Genomic DNA, 13,108 nt, shown 5'->3' on the forward strand with positions numbered 1-13,108 from the left:
TTCACACAAGCAGATGAATGATATGCAGCTCTCTCTCTATATCTATCTTAATTCTCAGGAAATCTGTTAGTGTATCCCAAAAAACACTGTGCCAGTTTGTACTGTATTTGCAAAACCATAAAAAACTCTACCTCAAGGAATTAATTCCCATTCATAAATTATACGTTTGACCAGATTTACGAGATGAAATCAGCATAGACGGATGATCCTTTTAAACAAAGTTGTTTATACAGTAAATATTGCTATGCACAATTATACAGCTGATTGAGGGAGCTTCCCAGGCAGGTCGTCCTGCTGTTTGTGCCTGTGCTGAGGCCACACCAGTCTCCTACCTCATCCTCCTCTGTCCTCTTCAAGGTCTCGCTAGCAAACTTCACGTACTGCGTCATCAGGGTCACCAGGGCAGTGTACCGGGTTCGCAGGTCCATGAACTGCAATGATCAATAGGGATTGTGTTCCAGCAAACGGCTCTGCCTGATTACTCGTTTAACAACAGCAGTGAGAGCAGAGTCCTTTTCACTTTACCTCCTGTATAATTACATCTGATGAGCTCTGCATGCGGCGGCGCTTGACGGGAGATTTCTGCTGCGAGTCCACCATGGCTCTATAGGTCATTAACTGGAGCTCATAGTCCTGTGAAAGAGTTCAGGAGGTCACGCCAGTGAAGAATTCAAGGACCAATAGTGTGGAGCAATGGAGAGTGGGCTTCTCTCTCTCATTGTTATATTCTTAGAAAATAAGGACAATAACATGTTGTGAATCAAATAATTATAAAACTCAAAATTCCCTTTTCTCCTTTCTTATTTCCGATCTTTTCTTGGTTCCCAATTAGGATTCCCAGTGTTGTGGGCCATCTGGAGAAAACAGTTAGCACAAATTCCCTTCGGGCATAACTGAAGTATGTTTCTGTATCAATCTTTGGGGGTCCCATTAATTAATTTTGTGGGGAAAAAGGTGGAGCAATATCTTCTATACATATTTTTCAACACAAAGGCCCCTATGTGCAGCTAACTGGAACAGGACCTTGCCACACTGATTTGCTGTTTTTGGCACTATGTATCTCATCTGTGTCATTCGATCAGAAATTCCAGATTGAGGTTTTCTCACAGCAAACACAGGCACCAGGTCTTCACACGGGACCTAACATAAGTTACAAAGCAGGAAAGTGGAAGGAAAAATGACAAAAAATATCCAAATTGCCAAGGCGCTGCAAATCTCACCTTGACGGCTGCAGAGTAGTGCTCAGCGTATTTCTGACATTCATCGATCGTGCTTTGTTTGAGTTCTATTTCTGAGACGAGGACCTGCCAAGGAAACACATTAAAAATGCACTGAATTTCACTGGCCCCAAACCCGCTCATGCTGCACATTCATGAACCTGACACTGTGATTCAGGTGTCTGAGAATATAACACATCAACAACTCTTGTCAAGGTCGAGACGAGAGTGAGAACTGATGGCAAAATCAAACGATATGAAGAAACAAAATGTATACAGTATATTACACAATGTTGTGCACTATGCTTAAGGAACAAATTCACCTCAATATAAGTATGCAACATATATCTTATTAATGGTATAATGAAAAGGTTGTAAAATGTAATCTTATAGATAGTTTTATGTCATTTTTTGCGCTTTGTACTTGTCATCTTATAAAATTCAACATAAGAAAACTCTGAGGGAAAACAAAACAAGCTCTCAAGCTCAATGGATTTGCTATGAATCCAGATCTGAATGTCTATGTTAAACTGCTGCTATCACTCAAAACCTTTGGTTTTAAAAGAGTTAAACTGGAACTGAAAAATGCTGTTTGCATTTAATTTACAAGTCAAACACAGTAAAAAAAGACATAAAACATAAGCACAAGAAGTTAAGAGGCGACTGAAACCAAGAGGTACTACCTTACACTAAGAGATGAGGATGTGTGGAGCACACTTCCCAACCATGGTGGTGAAGTGGACTCCCCTAGATCAACTACTTACTAGTAACCAACAAGCATTGAGGGTAAAAGCCTTGTTTGACATGTGCCTTCTCTTGTTTGCAACGTTTTTATGCTCATATAAAAACGTTGCGCACGAGTGTCTGTTCTTTCACATGCACCTCATCTTACCTTCTGCTGGTTGAGCAGCTCAGCAAGGGATTTGCTGTCTTCTGGCTGGTTCTCCTGCATTTTCAGCTGAGTGGCTTCCATCTCCTTGATCCACCTGTCCAGGCCACTGTACGTGTCTCTGTAGTACTTCAGGGATTTGGATATGCCCTCAAGGTCCCGAAGCCTGAACAGCACGTAGACATGACAATGGTATAAAAATGTGCAAATCGGTAACGCATAGTTATCATGCAGCGAGAAATAATATTACCAAATGATCAAGGTACTGCATGCATTAACGAAGAAAAAAGAACTGTCAAAGAAGATTTACAAAGATTGAAAAAGAAGGTCTATCTGTGTGCTGCCCACACATACAGCACTGAGCAATGACTTGCGGCTGTCAGATTAAAACCCGGGAGTGCTGACCTGCTTTCGATCTGGGAGTGAATGTTCTGCCAGCGCTCTGCCAGCTGATCGGCCTTCTCCTTGTGCCAGTCCAGATCGAAGTCCCGCTCGTTGTGTGTTTTAAACATGCGATCGCTGACAGACCTGGCCTTCTGCAGTTCGTCCTCCAGGTCGTGGAAGACTTCCCTCTTCTCATCGATTTCTGTACGCCATTGCTAAAATACAGTTTTCAAAGATGTCATGAGTTCAATATGAAAGACATCCAGTAAAAGTATGAGCAGGACAAAGAAGGAAGAGCAGGGCACAAACAAGCTTCCTGCCTCGGTAAAACAACAGAAATTACATTGAAAACCCTAAAGAGCACGAGCACAGTAAAACAGATACAACATTAAGGAAAATGGAGGCAACAGGATGTCTTTAACACAACGTCGCTTAAAATCGAGTAGGAAATTAGCACGGAGTAAAGCCAATTTTTGTGATTATCATTGATACTTATCTCTGCTTCAGAAAGGCACCACCATTTATCTGCATGAAATGAGGAGGTGGAACACACAATTCTTAAGGAAAATGGTACCGAACAGGCAAAACTTGCGAGAGGCAGCATGCCATACAATCTGTTTATTACCTTTAGTGTGCTCATGACAATTTCAATGGCTTTGGTATCAGCGTTCACAGCATCTTCCTCACAGAGCTTGGTCTCATACAGTTTCACCACGGCCTCAGCACCCTGGCTGTGTTTCACCACCAGGCTCACAGTTTTCAGCCTGCAATGTCAAAACCAAGGGCATGTCACACAGAATTCACAGTCTGGTGAAACCAGCTTTCACAAAACAACCTAAAGAGAGTAACAAGTGAAGAGGCTCAATCTCAGGGTTCAGAAAGTAAAGCAACTGACACTTTACACTGGCAAAGTCCCTTCTTGCAGTTAATCATTTGCTCATTAACGAATCACTGCAGATGCCATTTCTTCATACTTTTTTAAACACTTTAAACTGTTAAAACCAATTGAAAAAAATCTCTCTAAAATATTGTCAGCACAAATGAAGTCAGACTCAATTGCTCCTAAAAGAAAGCCCGATTTCTCCCATTCCTCTTGTTAAGGTGCCTACTTTTTGAAAATGTATGGTTAACAATATTTCCACTTCGAGAACTATCCCACAAAGACTCTTTGAGGTTTTCTCACATTTCTAATGGCATATTCAGGTATATTCAAAATATTTCAGAAAACGTGGAGGTGCACTCAAAATGGCAAACGCACTTCTCCAGGTAGATGCTGGACATGGAGTAGACCTGGTTCATGTTCTGGATGAGCACATTGAGCTCCGAGGACAGCGTGGGCACCGAGGGAGAAGACGAGGCCTGGCTGACAAACACCTCACATTTCTCCTTCATGGTCTCCAAGTCCTCCTTCAGCTTGTCCAGTTCTTTCTTAGATTTCTGGCAATGACAGGAAGACGGCCTTCACTTCTGCTCTACACGAGAGCGGTGACAAACACATAACAAAACTGTGGAGCAAAGCTAACTGGACAAAGTTTGGTTTCGAATTTTCAGGATGTTAAAAATGAAACACAGAATTTTAGCCTAATAAATTGGCAAGGGATTTCTATATAGCTTCTCTTCCGAATCAATTATCGCTAGAAAAAAACTGTGCTAGGAAAAAGACAATGACGATGTCACAGAAATAATACAAAATGTTATAAACGTTAAATCGACTATTTCCCATTTGACTTTTGGCTCCCAAACACTGATATCTTTATCAGGAAAAAAGACTTTTGGAGCCGGTCGGACCGACCTCCTGCTCAGAGATGCGCAGGATGCTCTCCTGTAGGTCGTCCCGCTCCAGGGGGGTCCTGATCTGTCGAATCAGCCGCTCCTCACAGCCCTCCAGGCGCATGCGGAAGTTTCGCACCTCCGAGATGAACAGGTTGTACACAGACTCCTCCTGCTCCTCTGTTCCACATATAACCACAGGAGGGACAGGGTCAAAAAGCACTGCATACCTGGGGAAACTCGGCAAGTGATCCATTTTTTAGATATTTAAGGAGAGTTCTCCCATTCTCCAACACGAATTGAAAAACACAGTACTTAAGAAAAAGAATGAAATCACTTGGTACTTCCCTGATGTGATTGCAGGGTTGAAGGGTTACAGGAGATTTTCAGCATGACATGATATGCAGAGATATAGCCACATGGTGGACGCTGGGCCACATTCCACTCACACCATACAGACGACATTACAGACACCACACGATTCACCCATAGAAGGAATTCATCACTCTACTCGCTGGTTATGGACCTAAGGTAAACTTACCCAAACTTAAAAATTGTATCATGGGACCTATGGGAAGGTTTTATGTGAAATCAAATTTATGGATGTCTTATCTTACCCCGTAGAGGGTGTATCCCTAGTTTTTTAACTATAGAATATTATTTATTTTAAAACCTGACATGAATAAAAAATAATTCTGTGTCCTTACATGGCAAACAGAAATACTGCACAGCATTTTCCCTCTCCACTCTTTCAGGGTTTGGAACACAAGCTGTTGTTCTCTCAGATGGCCTAAAGGCATGTTTTTGCCATATGTGAACCAGGCCATAATGTTCTAATTTTAATAAGTACTTTTTAAAGGGTGTGGACCTTCAGGTAGTGTATTTTTAGGACATGTATTAAGACACCAAACTGCTTCATGGCACACAAAGCCTAATCAAGGGTATTGTGGCAATAATACAAAACACAAAACACAAACCCATTACTGGGTGAAAGACAGCACAATGATTTCAGCAATGGGTGTGACTGCCACATCAAACGTTAGATGGGTTTAACTAAGAGTCTGTCCAATTTGATTTAAACAGTCACGCAAGAATCAACAAGAATAAAGTCCGCTCAGGAGGCACTCCAAAGCAGACAAACAATTTAGTGCTTTAGTACTTGAACCCCGTTACCTACAGAACAAATATTGGAAGACACAGATGGTTTCATCCCTGTTGAAAAACAGATGTTTAATGTCTAGGCTCCTAACCTCACAAAGCAATTGCTGTCATCTTTTCTCAGTTACAAAGGGCTTCCACTGTGTTGCCACCTTGCCTGAATGACTCAGGGCTAAGGCAAAATGGGTGCAGGGCCTTCCTTGATTGATTTAATCCAGATTTAACAGTTAAACACTGGCACAATTTCAACCCATCTACAGCTCTTTGTTTCTCAGATTTGTTGTGTCCATCCCACAGAAACCCACACTCAAAACCTGGGTCTGTGATTTGCTATTGACAGGTGGGTAAATGCTTGCAGTTATTCCAGGCCGAAATCTATCTCAGGCCTGCTCCTTTCATGACAGCACGGCAATACGGAGATTTTTCTATTCACTTTCAGAGTGTCATTCAAGACAACTTCACCTCTCTCTGCAGACTTGAGGAGGTCCTCGTAGAACTCTTTGCAGATCTCCACCTCCCTCTCCAGCTGCGCCCTGTCCGACACAGTGAAAATCTCTGACTCCTGGCTGTCCTCGAGGAAGTCTTCAAAGTGAGACTGCAGGTTGCTCAGGACCTGCTGGTGCTCACCTGGTAACATGGTCTTTATCTGGAAGGCAAATCAAACACCCTTCTATCAACATTAATGCCATTCACAGTAGGTACACAAAACACAGTAGAGTGATGTAGCATGGGAGACTGGGATTAGTTTGAAAAGCAAAAACAATCTTATTTTCCACAGCTCATGCTGTACCTGAATAACCCATAAAATGAACCACTGTAGAATTACTGCAGATAATAACTTGTTCAAATGATGTGCTTTTAAAAGTTTCCAGAATTAAAACTGTGGCATTAAATAAGAAGAGTGCAGTTTAATGAGGCAGTAAATTACAGGATAAATACCAGCCAGGTGAGGCTTGGATGACTAATAAAGTATTACAGTGTTATACCTCAGGCAATCCCATTTTTATAAGCATGCTTAAAACAGTGAGCTGCTGCATTAGAGACAGTTTTCATAATTGTTAGTCCAACCTACCCTAAAGGAATATATTTTCTGCAGACAAAGGGGATTATGTATTTTGAAAGCACCAGTTTTCTAAATGGTGTTCTGCTTACCGAGGCAACATTTCCATTGCGAATTGCTTCAATGTCATTCATCAAGTAACGCCAGGATACTATACTTTTCATGTTTATATGAGACCGGTGCCACAGGGTCAGCACGTTCTGATACAGCTGCTCAATCCTGAAAGGGGTTGGACAGAGAGGGCAAGAGGAAGAGTTCTTCAGCTGTGAACTGTCACACTTTTATATCCACATCGTATGGATCACATGCAGGTACAATAACAATTACAAATGTTAAAGAACACCATCTACGTATGGTATTGCAATTGGAGGTAATCACAGCATGCACACGAGCGAATAGTGAGCATGAATCAATGCTCAGTTGCACTAGAGGCAAAGTGATCAGGAGATCACTGCGATCAGCAGTACAGGAGAAGCACCGTGGTCTCTCACACCTGGTGGCCATGTCGATGGCTTCTTTGTTAGGTGGAGGGACAGTGAAGCACACAGAAGGCACCATCGCCTCATTCCCAGTGGGGCTGATAATCTTCCACTTGGCACGATGAGAGTTGCTGGCCAGGACACACTCGTCTTCTTTATAAACAGTTATCTGCCAGGAAGGGAAAAAAAATACAGGCCGTTTTATGTGTGCTACATTTTGATTGCTGTTTTTGCTAGATCAGCACATCAGTCCTGGAACACTAAGCCTGCAGGTCTCACTGTTCAGCTCGTAACCCTGCAGCTACACGCTGTTCAGACCCTGGAAGGCTGCAGAGAAGCAGTGTTCACCTCAATCTGCCGGTAGTCACAGATGGCTTTGACTGGGATGGAGGTTCGGATGGGGCTGTCTGGGTTTCTAGGCTTCAGCTGGACTACTGTTTTGGCTCTCCCTACCAGGCTGGCCACAGTGCTGCGGTACTGAAGAAGCTGTTCTTTTTCATCCTGAAACCAGACAACACCCACATTAGCACAAAAGGCACATTTCTGGAAGTAGCACTGTAAATATGAGAGCAGTACAGGGCTTAAATAACCCTGTTATCCATTACTGAACTGTAACAAACTGCCTTAACAGGTACCATACAGTATGTACTGTACGTGATATGAGGGCTGCTGGTAGTAAACAGGGATTGTTCACTAACTGCACAATGTGAACTATTTTGCTAATGACCAATTAAAGGAGCAGGAACAGAGACAGATACATCAATATGCAACATCTTCACAGGAATTCATTACTTCCCTAATGGCACGTCTTTACTGTAATAATTCTACATTTCTACCTTTTTATTACTTATGCAACTGAACTGCGACATGTGAGTTTAAACAACTTTGCCCCAACGGAAAAAGATTATTAAAGAATAGTACTTTGGGAAACAGCTTCTAGTTGTTGTAAACTAATTGTTTTAACATTTTCTAGTTGATTTAAAGCTACTAAACCTGGCATGTATCCTGTCTCTGTCTACCACTATGTTTAGTTCTCTCTGTCACTTACCATGGATTCCTGAATCAGATCTTCTAATTTATGTAGGCTGCTGGAACGGTCACAACCATATTTTCTTTGGATGGCGTCTTGCAAATTCTTCAGATAATCCAAGGATTCTTTGGCATCATTGAAAAACTGAAACAAAAATAAAATTACTGCACCCACTAAATTTACAGGTCACTTTGTGCCATTACAGCAAACAGCACTCCTCAATCTGCAGTGCTTTTAGTGAGTTACAGTAAATGCCATTTAACTCTCTTCTGATACATATGAGAACACTCACCTCAAAATAGAGAGCGTTTTCTTTCAAGTGCTGCTCGACACAGCCACACAGCTGTAGAATCCAGCCCCACTGCGTCTGCATTGCAGCTCTGTAAGCCTGCACACACAGCAAACCAGAAGATGTAAAACTGCTCCTCTTTTACAGGCTGAAATCCCATCACAATATACTTCAAGTGGTTTGTGAGCTCATAGCATGTCATGTATTCCACTAACATTGTCTAAAATTACTTGTGTGCCCTGAATTAAAAATATGTGCAGCCTCTTAAATATGTGCTACAAAATCGAAAACAAACACAGATTAACAAATAATATTTTATGCCTAATAAATTAATGAAGTTTGCAATTTCAACTGCATGGATTTTCAGTTTCAATTTGCAAATTGAAATAGAGAAAAACAAACACTCTGGCATCTCCTACAAGAGAAATGTTTGGGGAATTTGTAAGGAAGAGCTGATGACGTACTTCAATGGTCAGCCTGGCTGGATGATTCTCCAGGAGGAGGTGTTCGGCCATCTCCTGAACAGACTTGATGGCTCCTTCTTTCTCATCAAGTTCTCTCATGAGATCCTGTGCCAGAGAAATAAGATACATATAATGCAGCTTTGTCCTTGACATTTAATCAGAGAGTGCTGTAGACGCTGGACTTCTCTGGTATGTGCAGCCTTCCCAAACGGCACACATATACAGTTGCTGCACTGCTGCTGTTTGTTATGCTACACTGGTCAAACTCAAATCAATCAGATGAAATATTAAAGATGACTAAATTCTCCTGCACTACCTGGCTGTTTATTATTAGCAATCATCCTGATTATTTCTAGTTCAGAACTAGGAGCCATCCAGATCATTTACATTTATCAATAGTTGTTTTTTCCTAATTTAATTTGCATTGCTATCTTTAAATTAATTACTTCTTCTGAATCTGCAGCTTCATATTAAGAGCATACTGAACAACTATGTTTCTTTTCTTCTCTTTTAGGCATGGAATAAACCTTTACTTGTTCCTTTGCAGCCTACGCATGCTGACGCAGCTCCCTACTTAAACTACTATAGTCTACAAGCCTGCTAATGGCACAGCATGAGCAGGGGGTTTTCACTCCCAGTACCGGCAGGAACTACATTAAATGACCACAAATGCAAGTGAGGTGTCTGCAGAACTCACAGCATGGTAATCTCTCTTCTTGGCCATGTTGCTGTTTCTGTCGCTCCAGTCATAAGCCACCTCCTCCTCCTCCTTCTCATTCAGCCAGATGAGCTCCTGTGTGGCTCTCGACACGAAGTCCTGCAGGCTCTCCAGGTACTTCTGGCGGCTCCTCGATGTGTTCTGAAGAGCAGCAACATGAAAAACTAACAACTGCAGCTTTCCTTTACCACCGGTACATTAGCACTAACAAACAACAAGCTGAACAGATAGCTAGTGTAACAAGAGAGAAAAAAGACGCCCTTACCAGCAATTTTCCATAGTAATTTTCTAACTTGTTCAACTTCTCAGAGTAACTGAGCTTCTGGGGAGAGGTCATCTGGATCTGTATTGGAAGCAAAACTACATTACAATCTACACCCAGCTCTGTGGCACTGTGACACTCTGTAATCAAAACCGATACATGTATGAGAATTCTAAAATAATCTGGGAGAAGAACATTTCATAGGAGAAAAACTATGTGTAAAAATATACATTTTCAACAAAGGTTTGTTTGTAGTAACAACTTAATTTTATAGAACCAGAAGATAAGTTTTTATCTGTTCTTTTACTCTTTGCAGAGTTACCCATTATCACACAAACTTGAACTAGAACAGAAAAAGAGGAAGTAAACAGCACAGTACCTCACTAATTTTGGCTTCTTTAAGGCTCATTTGGAATTCCTCAATTGCTCCGTGGACATTCCTGTGATTCTCTAAGTGCGATTCCACACTTGGTAAATCTGATCCCCACTCGGCACGATCCAGTTGAACCTTCAAAGAAACACAAAGACACAAAGCTGAATGCTACTGAATTATTCCATTCACTTTCGCTCAAAAAACGCTTGCGTTACAGTGAATGAATGCATACTGGCCATTTTCTTCAACAGTGAAAATTCAAATCAGATAAACACCTAATGAAGTGTCCTTGAACGGCAATATTAAACAGGGATGCAGTATATTGTTTTAGCTCCAATTTCAGCCCAGTCTGACTGGTGAAAAACATATAAGAAAAAGAAACTAACTCCCAGTTCTCACCTGCATTTCTTCGACCCAGTTCAAGAGGTCCTGCACAAAATTCATGTTGACCTCTTCCTCCGTCATGTTGGGGTCAGCCAGCGAGGACTTCATGAGGGGTTTCCGGATTTGCATGAGTTTCAGCTGCTGGAGTGCTCCCGAGTCCATTCCCCCCGCGTAACTCTGCACCGCCAGGGGCTGCAGTCCAGGGGTCATGGTTGGCGTGAAGGAGGGAGTCAGACTCGGGCTCAGGCTGGAAGTGAAGGCAGTGGTGAGTCCGGGGGACACCCCTGACATCAGTCCGGGCGTTAAAGACGGTGTCAAGCCCGGGTTCAGATTCTGTGAGAACCCCGAGTTCAAGCTTTGGGTTATTCCTGAAATCATCAGCTTGGTCTGCTCTGTCGTGAGACTGCGGCCTTTACTGTACACCGAAGAGCACTCTGCCTTGAGAGTCAGAAGGTCATCCCGCGTCTTCGACACTCTGAAATAAAAGAGGGTGTGTGTAAAACAGCTAGAACTGCAAAATGAGTCTTCCCAGTTTCTGCATTAAGATTCTGAAAATATAAAAATGTAGAAACTTTGACTTTTTAAAAGTACTACAAGATTTGATTAAAATCTCATAATTAAGCAGAAACATGTATAAACTTGATGCTTCTTAGGGTAATACTTGCTATGTTAAAAGAATTGTTTTCTTCTTGCTATTAGTCACACATGCAGCAATATTACTAACAGTACCAGCAGGAATGGTAATAAAAGCTCCACTATACCGCTGAACAAGCTGATCCGCAAGGTAGTATTTCCCATCCAGAAGAATTTGGATGTCAACAACTTGCTGTCGAAGAAGGTTCTCACATTCCAGCAAATATCCAGCAATCTCCGCTTCATTCTGGAACTGTATTCCGGACTCCAGTCGCTTTGCATCCTAGAATACAGAACACGTTCCGACTCGTACATTTCACTTCGGTGCAATTTTATTACTTTTTTTTCTCCAGAAAGCTGGATTTTTTAGCAACAAATCCAAGGATTAAAAGTGCAATTCTGTTACAGTGATTTGTAACTGTGAACATACTAGCATAATAAACTAAACAACTAAACATTCAGTAACCATCCAGAAAATTCAGAAGGGGAAAAATGATTCCAGGATTAAGGAGCAGAGCATAGTGACTTACGGACTGAAGGGCATTGCGTGCCAGCACTAACTTGTCTTCTCCGGCCACACAGTCACGTTGTACCCTGTTTGCAATCTGCTGCAGCATTTCAAGCCTGAAAAAAAGGGAAAAACATTTTCTAATACTGCATGCCTGTATATGAAAATTACTCAAAATGAATCAGGAGTAACTACAACAGTGTGCAGGGTCCTGATGAACGTTTCCATTCAAATCCCTAGTATTTTAAAAGCATATCGCCTGAAACGTGCAATAAGAATAGACAAACTAGCCTCTCTTCTCAGAGTTTTACCTGGCTCCATACACTGAGTTGTTATTGAAAACCAGGGATGTTTCAATGAGTGTGGGCTCACAGGGGACTGACAGCAGGTTCTCTGTGGAGCCGATGCTGGTAAGTGTGCTGTTACTGACAGACGACACGCTGCTGCAGTATGAAAGATTGCTGTGCATTGTGCACAACTTAAAACATAATACCCTATTCAGAACCACACCACTCCTCCTACAAGGACAAAGGATGCCAGGTTTGAGTTTCGGAGAGCCTTCCTGCACATGATATTCCTGTACACACACTGAGTGGTAGACAGTGTGTAAGAGGCTCCTACTTATAGGCTTTGAGGTGTGCAGTCGACACGCAGTGAGGGAACAAAAATTTGCATCAAGTTGTTTGGGATGGTGCTTCAAGCCATAAATGGATATGTAATCTTTCAGCACTAACACTGGCAATCCAGCACAGGTCCAGACAGTTTCATTTTTGGTGTGGGTGTGGTGCAAATCACTTTAAGGTGTACATTTTGCTGACAACCTCCGATTTTCACTTTTTAATCAAACAGTACTTAGGGGGGATTAGCTCTCTTGGCAATAAACGGTTTTACTGCATTGCACCACCCCATATTTATCTCCGTAACTGTTGGATCCTACTTAGCAGCAAGAATGAGTTATTTCATTTCAAAACCCAAAACAAATCCTAACAAAAATCCAACACGAGCCAGACTTGATTAACTCACACAGTACAAAACATGCTCTCGACGTTCAATCTGTGTAAACAAAACCTTGCAAGATAATTCTGAAGGTAAAATGGCATGCCTATTAGAAAAGCATCAAAACCCAAAAGTGAGGCTGAGCTTTCAAGGGTGTTCTTTAATACTAAGGTCTGAAAAAAGATATACAGTAAGCCTTTGCCACCTGCAGTTACGTTCCTGAAAACCCTTGCAGGAAGTAAATTTGTGGCTGGTAAACTTAAGAGCTTATGGGAAAAAATAGGGTTAGGGGAAGTGATTCAAACTATTAAAATCCCTCAAACATTTTTTTTCACCGATAAAGTTAAACAATAACATCAGATTAAAGAAAAACAATATATTTTGGAATATATTTTAAAGATAGTTTAAAAATGAGTTTCTGACACAATTCTTACCTTTATTGCTGTGATTTAGAAAGCGTCACACAGCATGCAAGATATTTTTAAGTGACGTCG

The 13,108-nt window shown here is 41.6% G+C and overlaps 1 protein-coding gene across 5 annotated transcripts in view; it reads right to left on the reverse strand.

Annotated features, from left to right (window-relative positions):
• Window positions 1-13,108, reverse strand: part of dst (dystonin) — a 174,784-nt gene that overhangs the window by 85,225 nt on the left and 76,451 nt on the right. For all 5 annotated transcript variants that reach the window (XM_088933609.1, XM_088933608.1, XM_088933605.1 and 2 more), the window contains 21 exons: window positions 11,641-11,734; window positions 11,239-11,393; window positions 10,493-10,952; window positions 10,100-10,228; window positions 9,724-9,801; window positions 9,438-9,599; window positions 8,741-8,845; window positions 8,280-8,375; window positions 8,006-8,131; window positions 7,306-7,458; window positions 6,972-7,126; window positions 6,571-6,697; window positions 5,881-6,064; window positions 4,283-4,440; window positions 3,749-3,927; window positions 3,116-3,254; window positions 2,512-2,705; window positions 2,110-2,272; window positions 1,221-1,304; window positions 526-633; window positions 333-431 (listed from right to left, as the gene is read on the reverse strand). In XM_088933609.1, the coding sequence (XP_088789735.1) occupies window positions 333-431; window positions 526-633; window positions 1,221-1,304; window positions 2,110-2,272; window positions 2,512-2,705; window positions 3,116-3,254; window positions 3,749-3,927; window positions 4,283-4,440; window positions 5,881-6,064; window positions 6,571-6,697; window positions 6,972-7,126; window positions 7,306-7,458; window positions 8,006-8,131; window positions 8,280-8,375; window positions 8,741-8,845; window positions 9,438-9,599; window positions 9,724-9,801; window positions 10,100-10,228; window positions 10,493-10,952; window positions 11,239-11,393; window positions 11,641-11,734 (3,148 nt within the window). The remainder of the gene's footprint in view (window positions 1-332; window positions 432-525; window positions 634-1,220; window positions 1,305-2,109; window positions 2,273-2,511; window positions 2,706-3,115; window positions 3,255-3,748; window positions 3,928-4,282; window positions 4,441-5,880; window positions 6,065-6,570; window positions 6,698-6,971; window positions 7,127-7,305; window positions 7,459-8,005; window positions 8,132-8,279; window positions 8,376-8,740; window positions 8,846-9,437; window positions 9,600-9,723; window positions 9,802-10,099; window positions 10,229-10,492; window positions 10,953-11,238; window positions 11,394-11,640; window positions 11,735-13,108) is intronic.

This window comes from Atractosteus spatula, chromosome 15 (assembly GCF_055471065.1).
Source record: "Atractosteus spatula isolate fAtrSpa1 chromosome 15, fAtrSpa1.hap1, whole genome shotgun sequence".
Classification (NCBI taxonomy): Eukaryota; Metazoa; Chordata; class Actinopteri; order Semionotiformes; family Lepisosteidae; genus Atractosteus; species Atractosteus spatula.